General features: G+C 32.5%; 2 protein-coding genes across 2 annotated transcripts in view; one reads left to right on the forward strand and one right to left on the reverse strand.

Annotated features, from left to right (window-relative positions):
* LOC140439504 (uncharacterized) overlaps positions 1-22426 on the reverse strand; it is a 177302-nt gene that overhangs the window by 154313 nt on the left and 563 nt on the right. The gene's annotated exons all lie outside the window — the stretch shown is intronic.
* The window catches only part of LOC140439503 (glucose dehydrogenase [FAD, quinone]-like), a 51505-nt gene continuing 43342 nt past the window's right edge, over positions 14264-22426 (forward strand). The window contains exon 1 of the mRNA XM_072529450.1: positions 14264-14543. Coding sequence (XP_072385551.1) covers positions 14390-14543 — 154 coding nt within the window. The 5' untranslated portion in view covers positions 14264-14389. The remainder of the gene's footprint in view (positions 14544-22426) is intronic.

Genomic DNA, 22426 nt, shown 5'->3' on the forward strand with positions numbered 1-22426 from the left:
TTATGAAAGCTCTTGACGAAGCTGCAATGGAAGCTATTGGAGAAGTGGATAGCATAAAAAATAGAAATGAATGGTGGAATAAAGAAATAGAAGATCTTGTGGGGAAGAAGAAGAATATGTATAACATATGGCTAGCAACAAAGGACCCTTACTATCGACAACAATACAATAGCTTAAACAAAGAAGTAAAAAAAAGAGGTAAATAAAGCCAAAAATGAGATGTAAAATAAAGCCTGCGATAACGTAGAAAATTTTATGGGTACAGCAAGAAGTAAAGAAACCTGGAAAACAATTAGAGGTAGTAGAACAGATAGAAAAGAATGCAGTAGGTTAACTCTAATAGCCCCAGAATTATGGGTCGAATATTATGAACAAATGCTGATAGAAGATCGAACAGAATTCCAAGATATTGGCTACCAAAAATATGATATTTCCTACCGCAAAGAAACTGAAATAACACCAGAAGAAATTAAAAAACACGCCAACGCTATGAAAAATGGAAAGGCTCCAGGACCGGGGAGAGTACCCATTGAACTGATTAAATATGGCCCTGACAAACTATTTCAGCTATTAGCTTATACTTTTAATTTATTCTTGAGAGGAGAAGAGCTGCCCCCAGAATGGAAAACTGCATATATCAGCAATCTATACAAAAGTAAAGGCGACAGAAAAGATTGTAAGAACTACCGAGGGCTTAGTGTAACTAACTCAATCTGTAAAGTCTACGGGAAGATAATTAAAAGCCGAATTGAAGATTGCTGGGAAGACGCTGAAGATCAGAGTGGTTTTCGTACTGGTCGTTCTTGTATAGACAATGTTTTCTGCCTAAAACAAACAATAGAAAAGCGTTTGGAACATAATATGGAGACACACATGGTATTTACTGATCTTCAAAAAGCGTACGACAGTGTCCCATTAGCCAAGCTATGGCAGGTGCTAGAAGACAAGAATATTCCACCGGTTTACGTTAATGCTGTAAGGGAGTTGTACGATGATATGACGAGTGTAATAAAGATTGGACAAAAAGTGACAAAAAAGATAAAAGTGACCAAAGGTCTTCGCCAAGGCTGCTGTATTGCACCTACACTCTTTAAGATTTATTTGGAGGGGGTTTTGGATATTTGGAAAAGAAAATGTGAACCTATGGGTGTTAAAATTGGAGACCATACACTGTACAGCTTGCATTTTGCTGATGACCAAGTAATACTTGCAGAAGATCAAGATGATATCCACTACATGTTACGAAAAATAGATGAAGAATATACTAAGTGGGGCTTATCAATTAATTAATCAAAAACAGAGTACGTAGTAGTGGGAGGTGAAGGAAAGCACTTAGAACTAGGAAGCAAACAAATTCAAAATACTGATAGCTATAAATATCTCGGTGCAAACATTACAAACAATGGTCGGAATACGAAAGAAATAGCTACTAGAATTGGTCAAGGAAATTCAGCAATACGTCAACTGAATAGTATACTTTGGAATAACCTCATCACCCGAAACACAAAAATTAGGATATACAAAAGTATCATAGAAAGCATTGCTACATATGGTTCAGAGCTTTGGGTAATAAATAAAAATGACGCATCCAAAATAAAAGCAATGGAAATGAATTATTGGAGAAGATGTTGCCAACTCACTAGAAGAGATAGAGTAAGGAATACTGAAAACAGAGAGCGTATGGGCATAGACATTGACGTCCTGGAAACTATATAATGCAAAAGGCTGAAATGGTATGGCCATGTAGAAAGGATGAATGATCAACGATGGCCAAAGAGAATGTTACAGTGGATCCCCACCAACCGCAGGAAAAAAGGAAGACCAAGAAGCTCGTGCAGACAAGAAGTAAAAGGTGCAATGGAAGATAGGGGTCTACAAGTAGATGACTGGAACGATCGCAAGCGTTGGAAGCTAGGTTGCGGGAAACGGCGGCAGTAATAAACTCGTGATATATATATATATATATATATATATATATATATATATATATATATATATATATATATATATATATATATATATAGATATATATATATATATATATATATATAATATATATATATAGATATATATATATATATATATATATATAGATATATATATATATATATATATATATATATATATATATATAGATATATATATATATATATATATATATATATATAGATATATATATATATATATATATATATATATATATATATATATATATATATATATATAAATCTCGGCGCAATGATAATCGACACGGTTCAACCCGAAAGACTAGTAATATAAATTCTTGTAATAGTATTAACCTTGGCTCTAGAGTTCCACAACCTGACACCTATCAACAGTTAAGTTCGGAAAGCATAACCACAGAACAACTATTGGTTTTAATAACAGCTCACTATTTAAAGATAATATTTTTTTGAAAACGACTTCTGGAGTAGAAATCTAAAGTCAATCTTGTCAAATAACAACTATAAAATGTAATTTTCATAACAAACATTTGTGGTTTAATCCCATGTAAACATAATATTTAAAAAAGACTTTAAATATTTTCAAATCCAATTCTATTCTTGACTATCAGAAACTGGGGAGCTTCGTTGACACGTGCTAATAGTTTCACCAATGTAAGATAATTTTTAGGTATAAAAAAAGTTTAACGCCAACTATTTTAGAAGAAAAATATTAAAACAAAGCTGAGAGTTAACAAATAAACGAAATCCAAAGAAATTAGGAATAAAATAATAATTTGAAGACAACAAAAATGTTACGTTTATGATGTTACGAAGTTTCAACTATCTTAAAGATATCTTGTCTATTTGTTACTCTTTACACCCTTCAATATATTATTTTTCAAATGTTTTTTTTTATTTTACATTTGTTATCTAGGAACTTTTTAACTTTTTTTGCTCTTCTATTACTTTGGCGGTACATTTTTTATGTCCATTCCAACGTCCTTTAAAATGTCCTTTTTTTGTAATATAACAAAGTAAACTGTTTGTTAAAGTACAAAAATGTATTTGAAAATAGTTTTTGAAACAGAAATTCACGTCTCAACATCAACTGCCAATAACTGAAATGCTACAAAGAAACACTTTTAGATCCAATATTAGGATTAAATTTAAGTGATGCTTATTCTTATTTAAATGCATACAAATATTTTTTAAAAGCGGTAGGAATTTTTTTTACGATTTTATTTAATTTTATCAGTTATATAATCACTTGAACAAAAATTCGTTTATTATATTATGCAAGTTGTTTAATTGTAATTCCATGGTAATGTTTTGGTGATTACACTGCTGTTGTTGTACTTTAACTTGACGATGTTTCTTCTTGTTTTAATCGGAACAAAGAGTGACCATTTGTGCGTAAACCAGCAGTCCTCAATAGTTCTCTTAATGTGTAGTTTTTAGTATTAATAAGTACCGAATTAATAAATTTAAACAATTATGATTTAACTAATAAATATTAGATAAAGAAAAACTCTCCAACCCTATGTGAAGCTCTTAGAGAAAACAGAGTTTCTGCTGATGAAGCTATTAATTTAAAATCACACACAGACATAAATGATTTTGAAACTTTTTTTATAGCGTTAAATTTATTAAACCAAACTATGTAAACTTATCTTAACCAATTGGGATTACTACAGTACTATCTACACTGATGCCTCCAAATCAGAAGACGGTACAGGATATGCCTTTTACATCACCATGGAGAAGGTAGAAAAAATGTTCTAATTAAAAGCAAATATTTCCATATTTAGTGCGGAAGCAATTGCCATATATCAAGCCCTACTTTTTGTTTCTAACACGGAATCCTTCGTCATTATTGTTTCAGATTCCATGTCAGTTCTCACAGCCATTAACCAACCTTGTTTTCCAACCACATACATCAATCCCTACATAATATTATTTAAAAAATTAGTGAAACACTTAATAAAAAAAGGTGATATTTATATGGGCCAAAGCACACAGTGGAATTAAACATAATGAACATGTGGACCAACTAGCCAGATTAAGTATTTATTCAGTGGATACCACAGAATATCTACCCAGTATTTCTGATTTGGTTGATTCACGCAAGGCAGTATTGAAATATAAATGGAGTCATCTATGGTCTGAGTTTTGTTTTACCAAACCAAATAGATACACTTCTTTACACACAACTGTCCCTGTTGCACATTGGCATAGAACTTATAATGTCCCTAGGCGTTATCTTAGACCTTATTTTCCTGCTCATCGGGCAAGAATTCATGTGATCGAGAATAAAAACTGTGTGGAATGTGGAGTAGAAGGTGACCTAGATCATGTAATTTTTGGTTGTGCCAAATATAATTTGGAATCCACCTTGTTATACAATAATATAGTTCTTATTAGCAGTAAATCGCAGTTTAACGTTTTATCTGCCCTAGCGACTCAAAATAGATTAATTTACGATTGCATAATTGCAATTGCAGAATTAAAAAACCATCTTGTGCTTTGGCAGAGCATGTAATCGATAAAGACCATATTATGGATTTTGATAACATTAAAATTTTATGTAATGAAAGTAATAAATTTAAAAGGACTTTTTTGGAAATGGTTTGTATTAGCAAAAGTGATAATAGTTTAAACAAACGATCAGAAATTCAAAATTTAAGCAAAATTTATAATTATATTTTTTCTTTATGATTTATATATAAAACTTGTAAAATGTCATATTTAATTCTCCATATATCTGTCACATTTTTTCAGACATCTGTCAACGGTGAATAAATCTTCTTCTTTTTGTTACTAAACAAAAAAGAATGTTTAAACGAAATTTTACTTTTGGCAATATATTTGTCAAAAATAAAAATTTTATGTTGGCATTTATGACATTGAGGCTATTTGTAATTGGTTGCTATTTGAACTTATTTATAAATTCAATTATTTTTGTATTAAAAAAAATGTTTTCAAAATTATAAAAAAATTTTCGGAGAAACATTTATTGGATTGAAACATTTTTGTATTAAATATTTTGAAAATGTATTAGCAGTAATTTTTACTAAACTAATTTTTATTTGGTAAGTTAACAAAAATTGTTTTTTCTTTTTAGTTCAACCTTGTAAGTATTTTGTCTTTTTTAGCTCTTGATAATAATTGTAAACACAATTGAAAGCTCGAGAATAAAAAAATAGTTAACCAATAGCCCTTTTATTGACTCCAACCCATCCAAAACATTTATATATTTGTTCCAAACGAGTCACAAGTACTTCTTTTTTCTTATATATATATATATATATATATATATATATATATATATATATATATATATATATATATATATATATATATATATATATATAATGGCGGAATGAACTATAGGGTTTAATTGATTTAAAAAAAGTGATGTGGACTTATTTTAGACTTATGGTGAATTAAAAAGCTGATTGTCGAATTTTTAATGATATGGAGTGTACAAATAGCGATTAACGGCTTTTGTCTTTCAAATAAGGGAAAGTTTAAACAGTTAATTTATGCAGATTCTATTGTTAGGTGTATATCAAAAATAAGAAAAATATAAATTTGAGGGATTCCGTAGGAACTTAATATTCTGTTTGTCTGTTTGACATACTAAAAGATCATTGGTTAAAAATAGAGAGGGTAAGAAGAATTCGTATGTTTGGGAAATGTAAATAAGAAATCGTTTGCTGCCCGTGAAAGGACTAACGTCTAATCCTGACAAGGGAATTGCGTTCCGGTAGTTTTGAACGGTGAAAAAGTAATTTGTTCAAAAATGTGGTAGTGGTAGCAGTGGCTGTTCCGTGAATGCTTATTGGGAGAAATGCAGAAATAAATGTTTACAGAATTTTTAAGTACAAATAAATTATTACTTGTATCGGCAGAAGCTTAGGCTAGGAGAATCCAGTATCCAAAAGGAGATAGGATAATTGTTAGGACGTGTGACCTAGATTTCGTTTTATGAGCAGAAGGAGATAGTTTGGCCAGCTTGTTTGACAATCGTTTGAATTTTAGAATTAGAATTAATTGAAAGTTAATCGGTTTTATTAAATTTGGAAAACAATATTGTAGAGATATAAAACTTTTGAAACGGAACAGAAATTAATTTTATTTATTAAATTGTATTTTATAATTTTTGTAAAGTAGTATATGTTATTTCCCTTAGCTAATATCTTGCTGGTGATTCTTCAAAGAATTTTTATCTTTTAAATTTGCTCAGGCCGAGATAATCAGACAACTGAAATACAAAGAAGGATAGGTCTCACACGGGCTGCCTTAAGTAGATTGAACAACATTTTCAAGTCTAATATTCCAGTTGGTTTAAAAAGACAGGTTTTTAACCAATGTGTTTTACCGTTCCTTACCCCACCTACATATGGGGCAGAAATACTAACTCTTACAAAAGGGACAATAACTAAAATAAGAGCTACCTAACCCCCTATGGAAAGATCAATGTTAGGTATTACCATTAGATATAAAGTACCAAACCTTTAAAATAAGAAGAAGAATAGGAGTCAAGGATGCAGTTAAAAGAATAGGCAGGGGCTTGGGCCGGATATGTTGCCCGATTGACGGATGATAGATGAACCAGAAAGATTATGTAATGGTGACCAAGACAAGAGGCATATCGAAACAGCGCATCACCACAAATTGGATACAAGAAGCTCAAGAGATAAATAGGTGGAAAATTTTACGGCTGGGCCACGTTCAATAGTGGACAAATATACGCTTATTGATGATGATTAGTTTCCCTTTATATTTTTATTTATTATACGGCATTTTCTACATTTTACAAATTCGTAATTCGTTTATTGTGGGATCTTTAAATGCCTATCTATAGCAAGTCCGTAGCATAAAAAATGAAACTCCTCAGTTAAGCTCACATTATGTATGAAAAAGGATGCCTGGATACCAGTTATAATGAATGTAACTGCTTCAACAGGTCAATGACGTAAAGTACCTTGGTATGTATTTAGATCGACGTATGACGTGGGGAACACATTTTTATAAAGAGTAAACAATTGGGATTAAAACGGCACCAAATGTACTGGCCGATTGGCAGGAAATCTAGACTAAAAACAGAAAATAAACTCCTAATCTACAAATTAATCATAAAGCTGGTATGAATATACGAATTAGAACTCTGGGGTGCTGCTGGTAATTCAAAGCTTGAAATCGTCCAAAGATTATGATTCTGCGCAAAATAGGAAATGCCCAGGGATACGTGCTCAATATTATACTCGAGATAGACTTGTTAGAAATATCATCCGTAAAAACACAAATAACTCGTTACAGTGATAAACACAAATATAAAGTCGGACATAGACGAGGGAATACTTATAAATGGAGAACGATTGAACAACATAAGATACACTGATGTCATTTTTGCAGACAGTCTTAAAGGTCTGCAGACACTTGTCTTCAGGGTGGTACAAGTAAGTAGCAGATTTGGGCTTGATTTTAACATCAAAAAAACCAAATACATGGTTATAAGCAAAAATATGGTACCACCCGGTCAATTACTAGTTAACCAACAACCTATAATACAAATCACCAACTTTTGTTATCTGGGTGCAAACTTAAATGAACAGTGGGACCGATCGACGAAAATTAAGATAAGGATCGAGAAGGCAAGATAAGCTTTCGTCAAAATGAAAAAAATCTTTAACAGCCATGATATAAAATTGGAAATATAAGTTCGTTTACTAAAATGCTAAGTATTCTCCATTTTATTATATGGCGTGGAGTCATAGACCTTAACTGAAGCATCACTGAAGAGACTCGAAGCATTTGAGATGTGGTGCTATAGGTATATGTTAAGGATTTCCTGGATAGACAGAGTTACCAACGAAGAAGTACTACATAGAATAGGAAAAGAGTACGAACTAGTCGTAACCATAAAACGTCGCAAACTAGAATACCTGGGCCATATAATGCGCAATGAACAACGATATAACCTACTTTGGACCATACTTCAAGGAAAAGTGCATGGGAAAAGAGGTCCAGGACGAAAAAGAATATCCTGGCTGCATAACCTGCGAAAATGGTTTAACTTAACCACTATCGGACTTTTCAGGGTAGCAGTCAACAAAGTCAGAATAGCCATGTTAGTGTCCAATATCCGTAACGGATAGGCACCATAAGAAGAAGAAGAAGATTAAATTTGACAAAATGAAAGAAGGTACTTCTGACTACAGGGGTTTATCAATTAATCCCGATCAGCAAAACATTACTTATTCTACCATCACTAAGCAACAACCAATAACAAAATTCCCAACAAAAAACCAAGCCATAATTTTACCGGCACTAGATGAAATAAGAACAGAAGTCAGAGTACACCATCGCAGTAGGAACTATAGATAATAAAAATAAACGATCTTACTCAAAAGTGTAATCCCCAACTTGCTCCACTCCTACAGAAACTATACCAACAGAATTCACGAAACCAAAACCAGTGCAAATTAAAAAAAAGAAAAAAATTATCAAATTAGACAAATCCACTTCCTCTTCTTCTTCAAGTGTCCTGTCCGTTGGCTATCAATATGGCAATTCTAATCTTGTTTGCGGTGCTTCTGAATAGTTCGACCGATGTGAGCCCGAACCACTTCCGCAGATTTTGGAGCCACGAGTGTCTGGTCCTGCCTGGCCCTCGCTTACTGTCTACTTTCCCCTGGACAATCAATTGCAGTAGACGGTACTTATCGTGTCTCAATATGTAGCCTAGATATTTAAGCTTCCTTTGTTTGATTGTGCTCACGATTTCTTTCTCTTGACATGTTCGACAAATCCACTTCAGAAACTACTAATATTGAGTCGTTATTACAACCAGTCAAAGAATTTATCCAGTATGCATCACCACCATATATACTACATTACACCCAATTACTAGCATTCTTAGAAGACGTTCACGGTTCTTCCACCCCAGTAGAACTGGTCCTAGAATACACACAGGATATGCAAGGGTTGGGACATATGCTAACTGAAATATATCCCATGTTGAACGAAAGAGCAATTAAATCTAGAATTACAAAAATCAAGAAAAAAATACTTAGTAAAATAAACCAAGATTTTAGTATTCAGGATGACACCTCTGAATATACTGACGCATCACAGGGATAATGCCCCAAAAACGACAAGATCAAGTTATACAACACTGCTTGAGAATAGAACAGTACCTAATGAAGAAAGAACAACGACAACTGTGCTATGTTTGTGATATTCCTCTTACAATCGAACACATTCTAAAGCTTTCACAATGTTCTAGTGCGTGAGCTACACGAAACGTCAAGTGAAGTGCATCGCTGAAAACGATTAAAACTAACGAACTTAAGTACTAGATTTAGTTCAATAATAGTAATACATAGTTTTAGTTTTGTAAACTAATATTCAAGGTATTTTCTTGTTGGAGAAAATAACTACATGTCCGACGCAATAATTGTCAAAAATTTTACTTATTATTAGTATACTAAGAACAGATTGTAAATAAAGAGGAGACAAAAAAGTTTTTTAGGCATGTAATTTCGACAAACATTTTGTAATCTTAATTTTGCTAATAATATAAAATAAAGACTTTTGCTTTTATATAAAAATTAAATTGCTGGTTATCATACTTTTGAGATATAGATTGTATGTTGAGTCATTCGGGGTTGTATTCTGATCAAGAACAGGGAGCGTGGCAACAAAGACAGAAAAGATTGTTTCGCCGCTGAGAAAAAGAGCGGCTCACTACCCAGACTCATCAAAAACCACCTTGCATCTTGAGCAAGTCAAAAACAAAGTATATTTGGGAAACCTGTAATCAACAAATTATAATATAACATAAACTTACCCCAAATTTACTTTACTTACCTTAATACTATTTTAAAGTTAATAATAAAGTCTATTTAATAAATATATTCTCAAGAAATAGAACACACTACGCCTATGCACATATTGAATGTGAAACGATTAAACTAAAATATTATATTTCTCTCATTCCCGTTCTTTCTAAGAACGTAAATATATATAGACCAGCGAAATGTTGATAAGTTTAACGATGTTTGAAACTATTCAATGAACTTGTCTAACTATACGCTCGTGAATCTCACCAATTTACGTGTTACGGGGGCAAATTTTATGGGGCTAACTTACTTTTTTACTTATTTACATGGGCGAATCATACACAATAAAAATGACCCCGGTAAGAATTTACTTCTGAGATTTCGCATGTTTGCCGTTAGCTCTTAGTTCAATTTATAGATTAGTCACCTTTAATTGAAAATTGTCGGACCATAACCCCCTAATATCATCATAAAAACAATCTCAAAATCTCTAGAACAGCTTGGTTGTTTAGCAGACCTAACAGATAGGTGACAGCTGTCAAGTTTTTCTTCATTTTATAAATTTTTCTTGAGCATTGTTACTTCCACCACTATTTCTTCATTTGTTAATAACAGCAATAAACTCTTCGGACTGAAGATTGGGGACGTCCAAATGCATTTTAATAGCAGTCCATTCAGAAACAATATCTTCTGGTTCATTATATTTTTCTTCTGCAACTAAATTGTTTACGAATCCATAAGAAGCAAAACAATTACTCACAGTGGCCGTAGATAGACACATTTTAAAACCACAAGAATCTCAAAAAAATAAATCCTAAAAACCTTGCGTTGTTTAATTTTATAGAGAATTTAATATCAAGTATTAAAAAAAACTGTTAAAAAGAATAAAAATAATAAATACTCCAACTATTTTACTAATGCAAAAACTAGTTTGACTCTGTGTTGCTAGAAGAGCGCACTGAAGAGAATTAAATGTTTTCAGCAATGTCTGATTTCATCGTCAGGGGTGCGTCAGGTTCACGAGATTTTGAAATTGGTCTATCCCATCCCAAGACTTTTTCACAAACCTTATTGCCTGAAGCATGTTGATCTGTCTCGAGCAAATTACGAACCTCTTCCATTTGTTAAACAAAAAATTTATCCACCTTGGTGCAATATTTACCTTTAAACTTTTTTCAAAGTTAAAGTGTTAACGTTTTTGCACTTTTTTGCTTAAGTCGAGATGCTGCAGCTTTGACATCCTATTAGGTGGAAGATATTTAATCTTTTAATATATCCATAAGCTGTATTGTTACGTCCCTCCACATATATTCTCAGTTTTTATTAATAATTTTTATTATTTTATTTTTATATTTTAATTCTTTACTTAACGTGTGTGTATGTCTTGTCATCGTAAATTAATACGGACCTGTACAGTCCCCCCCCCTAGTCTTAAGGGAGCAAGCTACGGGACGACACGCATTTTCAATCTGAGTTTAGACATAGTCTTGTATAAATCGGCGCGACAAACACTTCAGTATTTTAACCTGACCACGTGACCTTGTGAGAAGATTTTGTTCCCGAATCAACCCAGTGCACTGAGGAAGAAGAAGAAGTATACATCAACATCACAGGTACCGTAATTTGATTGCATACACACATAGTATTTATATTAATTGATAAATTTACATATAACTTATTTTCATATTAAAATTAAGCCAGCACCTAAATAAACAATTATGAGTGAGTGTCTCACACATAATGTGTGAGAACTTAACACATTCATGTATAGTTGTCGATAAACAGTAACGCTTTTTTCCTTTTCGTGACAACTTCTTCATCCCAAGCCAATTGCCATGCCTTAGAAATTTCACTCATGGTCCAGGCTTTTAGATTAGCAGTTTACAGCACTGCAAAGATTGGACATTTTTAAAATAGTCAGCTTTTTTAAATTTTCAATGACGAAAGGTACACGTTTGTCTGATCCTGTCATGTTTACAGCAAGTAAAGCAGTTATTCTCTCCTTGCTTTCATTTCCACCATGACACTGATTGTTTTTGAATTCCAATATTTTATTTGCCATATATCTATAAAACAGACATGTTTCGTTGGCTTTGTAAATTCCTTCTGCTGACAAACTGGACAATTAATCCGATAAGATTTTTTTCCAGTCCTCACAAAGGCTGCTGGCTCTAAAGTCTTTGTAACCTAGACTGGCGAAAGTTGGAGTTAGAAATGTTAGTCAACAGAAGCTGTAGAAAAGTCAAAAGATGGATGGTGAAACAAGATCTAGAGTTGGCAACAGAAAAAACAGAAATTCTGATCTTGAAAGGCCCTAGAGCCCGCCCAAACCTGGCTTTTGTAGTAGGTAGTACAAGTATAGAGCCTACGTACTGTGCTAAATATCTGGGCATCCAACTAGACACAGGTCTAAGATTTACAAAGCACCTGATGAAAGTAGTCCAAAGAGCAGAAGAGAGAACCGCGGCATTAATAAAAATTATGCCAAATATCGGCGGTCCAAGTGCCCTCAAAAGAAGAATGTACCTTCAGATTGTGCATTCTACCCTCTTATACGGCGCTCCCGTATGGTACGAAGCCCTGAGAATGGCTAAGTATAAAGAACTGCTTGCAAAGGCACAAAGGAAGCCTCTACTAAAGGTAGCAAGCGCATACCGGACTACTTCTACGATTGCCCTACAGGTCATAACAGGTACGCTTCCCATTCACCTCCTAGCTAAAGAAAGAGACACTTTATATGACAGAGAAAACGGTCATTTACCGGAAATAAAATCCGAAGTAAGATCACATATGCTCCAAATATGGAAAAATGAATGGGAGGCACAAACGGAGAAGGCACAATGGACCAAAATGTTAATCCCTGATGTGGTAACTTGGTCTAAAGGTAGGTTCAGAAGGTTAAATTATTTTTTTACACAATTTCTCACCGGTCATGGCTCCTTTAGGTCGTACACGTATAGAATAAAGAAGACAACAAATGATTTTTGTATAGATTGTGGTGTCATAGACGACGCAGAACACTGCATTTTTGCTTGCACTACTTTCCAAAGAGAACGGAATAATCTAATATCAAGGCTAGGAGCGATAACGCCCAACAATCTGATACAGAAAGCGACGCAAAACAAAGAATCCTACGACGTTACTGTCGACATAATTACGCAAATTATAAAGAAAAAGGAGACGCTAGAAAGAGCGAGACAGGAACAGGGTGGTTGAGGTAACAAATTACATAATACGCTGTCATGAGTTCTTTACAGCTCGGCTGCACGACGGAATAGACGGCACCTTTACAGCCAGATCTGTAATTATATTACGTACGTAGTTTTCACGACCTCATGCCTCTTTTAATTCACATTCCTTCCTTTTCAGGCTGAACACACCTGCACTTTTTATGAACCCATATTTTGTTTCCCCACAATACCGTCTCTGCATATCATTTTAAGTGGTTCTTATCGTTTTTAGGTAAGAACCCTTTTACAATTTTCTCCCAAATTTTCAGACTGCACAAGGCATCTCAATGTTTCGTTCACCGATTGAACTCGTCCGGGGGTGCCTTGTCCGAAGAAGGGGTGGTTTTTAGTTGGTAGGCGACTGGTCAGGGGTGCATGTGGCGAATATAATCCATACTTTGGAGGCTATGTCCTAGCATGCGCTCCTTTCCGGATCGAATCCAACAGTACTAGGGACACCTTCCCTAGTCGGTTTAGAACCTTTCCACCTCAGTCCAAAAAAAAAAAAGACTGGCGAAAGTTAGGGCCTTCTCCTGGAAGAAAGTTCCACTGATTGGAATATTTTTTCTTCGGCATTTAATAGACTCTTTTAGACATCTGGAAGTCAGCAAATTCGTCCGAAATCTGTTTTGACGGAGTTGCCTTGGGTCTACTACGCTAAAATTATGTCCTTACTTTTAAGTATGTGTGGTCTTTGCAATTTCGAACTCTTTCGGAAGTTAAGATTTTATTTTATTCCCTTTGAAACAGGACCAGAGTAAAAGTACCAATTATTGAGAATTTAGACTTATTAACGTTTCAGTTGTCGAGAGTCGACTGTATAAAGATAACTAAAACAAAATAACCAATTGAATAAAACAACCTGTAGTCACTGGTGTACTCAATTTTACCTTTTTATTATTATTATTTTTTAGCATATTTATCCAAACTAGAAAATTTAATAAGCTAAAAAAAAATTGAGAAAAGGCAATTATATTAAGATCTCCAGTGTTCCTAGTGTTGATATTATAAATATATTTACCAGTATAATAATGATTATAACTAAAAAATACAGGTTGCATTTTTTTAAACCATTTTTTATCACCTTTTATGCAATTGCAATTGATATTTGGTTGTCCTATTTCTATAGAACAATTTTATATTTAAAAAGCCTTGTAGACTATAACAAGAAGCACAACTTATAAGTTTGACGACCGCTGGCCGGCAGCTATATTATTACGAAATAGGTACTAAATATTTTCTCCGTTAAAAACCGATTTTAAAGTCAGGAACAACAGGTTGTTTCTCAACCACTCACCTTACTTAAATTTTGTCCTTAGTTCTTGTGATAAAAAAATATACAGACGCTTTTTGATATCAGCAATGAATGTCAGTAAAAATGTGCACGGGTGCGAAAATAGTTTGCGGCTTTTTGGTGTTCATGTTAAGTTTTTTTGAAGCATGGTCGGGGATAGATCCGAGTGGAAGAATTGTTGATAACTGGGATAAGCTCGAATACGATTTTATTATAATTGGAGTGGGTAAGTTTTTTCTTTCTTTTTTTTTCTTCATTGAGTAATACATTAACTATTGACTACAATTAACTAAAATTCGTTGTAATAAAAATTATATTTTTTGTTTTATTCTCTATGTGGATTTCCAATTCGGAAATCTTCTTATTCTTCTTATTTTTAATTTTATTGCAATTTTTTGTTTTTTTTAAGTTGTACCCTAAGTTGAAATTTCGGCATCCATCTTTCATATCAGTGTTTGGGGATCTTCCGGGTGGTCTGATGGTGTTCGGTTTTTATCGCCCATTTTATCAACATGGACTCTTCATGGCCTTTTTTTGACTTTGGACTATTTTATAGGGTCTTGGATGTTACACAGGGTCCTGATATTGCTGCTCCACACTCTATCTCTAATTGTTTTGCCAATTATTATTGATCTTAGAGTATTTCATATCGTTCGTAGTAGTTTGCTTAGTAGTGGTTGTTCCTGCTCGGATTTCTTTGAAGTATGTCCTAATATGTCTTAAACTGGTTTTCCAGTTTTAAATTCGTGTTTTCCAATGACATAAATTGATCCACAGTTTGCGTGGATCATAGACTGCACATAGACGGACATCAAAAATCATATTTTTTTTAGTAAAGAGGTCTAGGCTGAGACTATCCTTTGCCTAATTCCTGTTCAGATAAGTATCTTGTTAGATAGCTTATTGTTTGCTCTTATGAAAGTGCTATTCCCGATGTTTAATTGGCGAATAATTTTAATTGTTTTTTGGGGTAAGCTTCTTTTCTTTACTAGTTTTAGAACATCGGTAAGTCTTACCCTATCAAAGACTCACGCAAGGTCAATGTAGTACATATAGGCAACTTTATTATATTAAATAGCCTTTTTGGCTATTGAATAATTGTCTCTATGCTACATCGATCATCATTTGAAATCATTTTCAAAAAATACAATTTATTCAAAATTATAATGTTATTTTTTTTATTTTTTTTTATTTTTAACTGACCGACAAGTATTGTTTATCAGTTAAAGATTTTTTTCTGGTTAAATTCCAGAACATTTTCTGGAAACTGCAGCAAATAAAATGGCCTGTTCGTATTTTGTTGTGAAAATAAAAATTGTTTTTCTCTTCAGTATAGTACCATATTAGTTGGGATTTTAGACTTTTGAGTTTATATTTTAAAACATTTTCTATCGGTAAAATTTTAAGGACAATTATAAGGTTTTATAGTTTTCCTCAGATTATATATTTCTGTAAAAAAAGAATTTTCAAAACCTAATAGAATGATTTGTTTTTCCACTTACATTTGTATTTTGTTATCTGCAGTTTATGTAAATCGCCGACTTTGTACCAACGTTCGTGGTTATTAATGAGTAATATACAGTGTGGAATTGTATAGAAGATTTGGAGAACCTGGCGTTGTAAAATTCATTAAGGTAGCACGCCTCAGATGGATAGGTCATGTAATTAGACGAGAGGAAGATGCCATAGTCAGAAAAGTTTTTGACCGAAGAGGGCCGATCGGACAACGAAGAAGAGGAAGACCGAGACTTAGGTACCAAGACAACCTAGAAAATGATTTGAAATCTATTGGAATTAGAGCATGGAGAAGAGTTGCCAGAGACAGGGGCGAATGGAGGATTGTTCTGAAGAAGGCTTTGGCTCATAAAGAGCTGTAACGCCACTGATGATGATGATACAGTGTGGAAACCACTTTTGGAATAAAATTGTTTGTGTGATTATTTTAGTTAATAAAAAATGTTTAGATACCTTAACTTTTAAATTTATATGTGCCCTTTTTAAATATAAATTTGAATGTACAGGGTGATCCACGCAAGTCTGGCATAGTCCATAATCTGTATTTTAAATGAAACACCCTGTATATTTTTATGTTTTTAAATTGGATTAAGTTAAAATAAATGCTTAAAATGTTGTCCACCTTATTGTTGGCAATAACACAGTCTCCTATAAAACTCGTCCCGAACTTTTTTTAAAGTTTGAGGTAAAATTGCTTATTTCTGTAGTTATCCTTTCTTTGAGGTCTTCAATGCTAGTTGGTTGTTTTGCATATACTTTGTTCTTAAGATAACTCCACAGAAAAAATTAAAAGGCGTAAGATCTGGCGACCTAGCTGACCACTCAATAGTACCCCTTCGTCCAATCCATTTATTGAAGAAGATTTCATTCAAGTAATTTCTCACAAATAAAGCATAATGGAGTATTGCACCGTCCTGCTGGAACCAGACAGTTTCATGCGATAGTGTCGGATCTATTGGATGGGAATATAAGTTAGCCAACTGGGGAAGAACATCGTCTTTTAGCATGCTTAAATATGTTTCCGCTGTCAACATACCATTTAAAAATATAGGACCAATAATATGATCTATAATACCTGCCCAAACATTCAACTTTTGAGGATACTGAGTGTATGTCTCACGAATCCAATGATTCTCTGCTGACCAATATCTACAGTTTTGTGGGTTTACCGCTCCGTTCAATGTAAATGTTGATTTATCAGAAAAAAGAATTGTGCCAAGAGCTATTTCATTTGTGTTAATTTTATCCATCATTCTTTCGCAGAAATCCGTTCTACGATCTGGATCGTCTTCTGTTAGCTCCTGCATAAAAGTCAATTTATATGGATCAAGTTTTTCTTTATGATGACACCTTAGGACAGTTTTGTAACTCACATTACTTTGACGTGCAATTTGACGTGAACTTGACGTTGGATTCTCTTCTACACTTAACAACAAAATATCTCATCTTCAATGAAGTTCGGTTTTCTTTTTAATGGTTTGACATGTCCAAGTTCTCTGAATTGTGCATAAATTTTAGACACAGTACCTTGTGCAATATTAGGCAACTAAGGATACCTTTGATTAAATAAGTTTGCTACTTCAACTTGACTTTCACAATTCTCCCCGTAACCGATCATCGGAAGAAGACGCATTTCCTGGCTTCAAAATTTACGAAAGTGGTATAACACGACTACCACTGAACTGTTCCGCGCTGCAATAAACAAAGTAAAGATAGCCGTGATGATCGCCAACATCCGGAACGGATAGGCACTTTAAGAAGAAGAAGAACCGATCATCATTAAAATCTCAGTTGGGTCTCAGTTAAATATTTTATTTTTATTTCTGCAAAAAATTAGCTTTTAATTAGGAATTTATTATTTTAATGTAAAATGTCAACACACCAACAACTGATTGATAACAATCCGCATTATTTACCAATTTACTTTAATTAGCAGACTATCTAGACAGTTTTTACCTATTCATGACAAAAAATGTTAACATTGTTACTAAACAGAAATTTCCTCCAATATACTGACACTTAGAGTAGAAGTGTATTGTCTGTATTTAGCTTATTTAAAATAATACCAAACACGTGATAAATTATTAATTTTAAAATTTCACCTTGTATTATTCATTATAGACCCTACATGATATAGTTCAATGAAATCAGGTTGTTAAGGATTTTTTAAAAACATAGAAATATACAGGGTGTTTCATTAAAAACAAGGATTATGGACTATGTCAGACTTGCGTGGATCACCCTGTACATTTAAATTTATATTTAAAAAGTTCACATTTAAATTTAAAAGTTAACGTGTCCCAGAGTTTTTTATTATTTTCTATAATAGAGACACAAACAATTTTATTCCATAAGTGGTTTCCACAGTGTATATAGCCTTCATATAATTAATTCTTGGTATATCCTTAATGCAAATGATCCACTTGATTCATAGTTTTTATAATAAATATAATATCATCCTTGGTGTCATTACCTTGGCGTAATTTCATAAAAGACCTTAATGTTAATTATTTTTGTTAACTCTTGCTACGACTTTATTATCATTGGAGTAGGTTAGTTAAACAAACCAGTGATGGTAAACATTTAGTTTTAATTTAGCAGTTGATTAAGTGAATTCATAATATTGGTAAATGGTAATATATGTAATGTAAATTATTGGTAAGGTACATCCACAAATATAGTGCCTTGACTTATGCCTTACGGAAAGCGGTAAAACAAGAACGAAACACACCGCTGCTTGGTCCTGCTAACTTACAAATTTTCAACAATAGAAGATATATATAAGAGCGAATTATTTTTATTACTTTACCATCATTTAGATGCCGTTAGGGTAATGGAGGCACTATTTTTGTCAACGTTTTGACTCATGGCATCTACAATTGTAGACATAATTTTCCAGTATCCACCCTACCCAAAATTTGCTTCGTTTTATAGTTGTGTGATATCGTACATTCACAGATATTCTGTTATAAGTACTGACTAGTTTACAGTGACTTCTAGCATTGATTATAAACCACACATAGATACCTCACTCTTAGGGTAAAACGAATTCAGTGTTAAACTCCGCCCACTTACACCTCTTTGCCCCTCACGCCTAAGTACTAACAGACTGTATGGTGGCGACATTAATTCAAATCTTTGCCAAGATTGAAAAATAAATTTGAGTTACCTGCTCCGGCCATTGTCTAGTGCAATAGATGACAATATAAGGATGGCATTCAGCATTTTCACAAATAATTTTAACGTGCTTGTAATCTATATTATTGAATTCCGATTTTACTTCAGAAAAAACGGTAAAAATTGATTAATGAAAACAGTAGAGGTTTTCTAAAAATTATTTATTTATCATTACACTACAAAAAAAAATATCAAAATATAAAATACATAATACAATGAGCAGTGATAAATTACATCTCATGTAAATTACTTTTTTGTAACTTTTCAAACAAATTAATTTCGAGAATTGATGCAAATTAAAATATTTCAAGCTAATACACAGAATTTATTTCCAGATTTAGTCTATTCACGATTTAACGAGATCTAACGAATCTAACGAGTTACAAATGCAAAAGTGTTAAGAAGGTTACAATGTTACAAAAGGATTGCGAGGTGATAAAGAACATCAACACAAGAAAGCTTGAATATTTAGGTCACATTACAGAAGGTGCGAAATATGAGATATTAGGCTCATAATACAAGGTAAAATTAAGGGTAAAAGATCCATAGGTAGAAGAAGAATTTCCTGGCTGAAAAACTTAAGAGAGTGATATAGTTGCAGCTCAATAGATCTTTTCAGAGCAGCCACCAATAAAGTACGGATAGCTGTGGTGATGGCCAACCTTCGATAGGAGAAGGAACTTCGACAAGAAGAAGAGGATATAAATTTTGTTCTGAAAGTAACATTGTACTATAAAAAATTGACAATTTATCTAGAAATGGCAATATACAAGTCAATTATATTCTGTACAAAATAAGAAATTGTATAGAGGTGAACTAAAATAAATATGATTTACTGTTCGATCGAATACTTTTTACATTTAAAAATTTTCTGAGGACTATCTGGAATTACGTCATCGAGGTTTTAAAGGCAAGTAGTATTAAGTACCAAATGCAATTTTAACTTTGACAAAATACCACAAAATACCAACGTTAAAAATGAATAATGCAAGTGCTTATCTTGATTAAATGACAGGGAATTTCCAACATATAAATAGTTGAGGGCCATCTGCCTAGAAACAATAGGTAAAAGCTGATAAATGGACAGGATTAGAGAGTTTAAAGCATCACTAATTAGTTCATATTTCAAAACAAAGTAAATAAATATATTTGAATGTCAATTCTTTTCAAACTAAGATTGTAAAATAAAATTTTAGGAAAAAAAATATTTATTATTTCTTGTTCTCAGGAAGTACTTTCATTATTGACAATATCGAAACAATTTATTATTAAAAGTCGAGAACAATTAAAAACCACGTTCATATTTATATGAAAGTGCTATAACAATAAAGGTATATTACTCTTGAGAAGAATTAATATTCTTTAACAAACTTGGTATACGACTCATAATATTTGACATCTGATTCTTTCATTTTGAGTTTTAGGACATGCAAGTTTTTATCAATAATAAATTTTTCCCTAAACTGTATAAAAAAGTTTTCCATATGATTCCAAGGTTTTAAGATATACTGATATTATAAAATACTTGTTAATATCTTATATTATATCTTGTTAATATCTTATTGTAGATAAAACACATACTTTTGATCTAGCATCATTCTCTTCCACGCATAAAACTAAAGAAAAATCAGCTATAATTAAGTAAAAACACATGTTATTTTTATGAACGCCCTAGACTCAGTACATTGATATAGTTTAGATTTACATGTATTAAAGATATAGTTAGAAAAAAGACGTTTTTATATTTATTTTAAGTACAATTTGTGATGTTTCTGGTTTGTTTACTTTTGTGGCTGTCAGTCTGTTGATTTTTTTTATGTTTATTTGTCAAATTTTTACATTTTGAAGTTTATTTACCTTTACTTTTATCGAGAATAAGTAATTTTCTGTGAATCTTTTCCCTTTTAGTTTTTTGTTTACTTTCATTAACGTTATACCACTGACAAGTTTTTAAAAGTTTGATTTTTACCAAGAATTTTATAATTTTTCTTTTATGGTCTTCACAGCTTTCAAGCCAATTAGTACTTAATAAAATATGTTTAGTCACCTAGGTTTCAATTTTTTCAAAAACTGTATTATCTACTTTAAATAAATCAAAAGCCTCGTCAAACTTTTCTAACAATATTGTAGTATTAGTAACAAACAAATCTGATGGCCTCTGAAGAAACTTTATTTCTTCGTTTGCGCCATAATCTCTGAAAAGTAACATTAGTTCGTGTTTCTGTAATGGAATTTTATTGTCTTTTAGCAAATCTTCCTGGCATTTAATACAATTCAAATTCTTTATAATCTTATAGTAAATATAACCAGCGACATATGTAACAGCACACGTTTCTAAATTTGTTATGCTAGATTTGCTGGAATTTGCGTGCTTAAAATTTGGTTGTCATTATTTTCCTTTTGCTTGTCTAAAGATTTTTCTACATGAACTGTTTGGGTTTCAATGGACTTGTCAGACATTTCGACGCTGGTTACTTCGTGGGTTAAATCTAAATTATCAGTTTGTGCTATTTCACAATTTCCATTGTCTAAAGCAATTTTTAGTTTAATATTTGTGTTATGCTTAATGGCAATTCTTAACTGACTAACACTAGGTGTTGGATTGTAACCACCCCTATTGCGGACAATCGAGAAAAAATTTTCTAGAGGATCTTGGTTCAGAAAAGATGTTAAAAGATATGACACATTATATTTTTGAAGTTCCTCCCACAAACATAAAACTGACAAAATTGTCCACTGAAAGCCGTGTAGACAGTGAATATTATTTCTCTCTTTCTGATTTTCAAAAACTTTAATTTTTTTAAAATATTCTAAACCTGCTTTTAAGTTTTGAGTTGACTTGCTTAAAGTTGACATTGGCTTTCTGTTTGGATTACTATCACTACAATATTTGCTGTTAAGACCATCAAAAATATTATTTATAATTTTCAAAAATTCAGCAGTATGAGGAGCCGTTTTGGTGTGTAACTGCCCTACAGCTATAGCTGTTGATATTGCTGAGGCAACTGAGTTGGAAAAAATTTGTGCTGCTAATTTTACACGCATTTTTTGAAAATTATTAGGGTTTATATGAACGTCTGTTATTTTCACCATGCATCGTGCTCTCACATTGGTTCTATCGATATTGTATGTGTATTTAATATCTTGCCACGATATTTGTTTAGAATCGGCAAAAAACGTCAACTTTTTGTTAAGAAAATTATTTCTTAGACTTTTTAATAAGTGGGGTGTATCAAATACAGTGAAAATCCTCTGATTTCCTATTTCTATTGCAGACTGATCCTTACATGCGCCTAACAGCTTAAATAAAGCTCTATTATTAGATGCTTGATCACACACTAACACTTTTGGTATATACCCAATGATGATGATGATGATACTAACAACGCATTCATATTAAAAAAATCTCTTTTGATT

Source organism: Diabrotica undecimpunctata, chromosome 4, assembly GCF_040954645.1.
Source record: "Diabrotica undecimpunctata isolate CICGRU chromosome 4, icDiaUnde3, whole genome shotgun sequence".
Classification (NCBI taxonomy): Eukaryota; Metazoa; Arthropoda; class Insecta; order Coleoptera; family Chrysomelidae; genus Diabrotica; species Diabrotica undecimpunctata.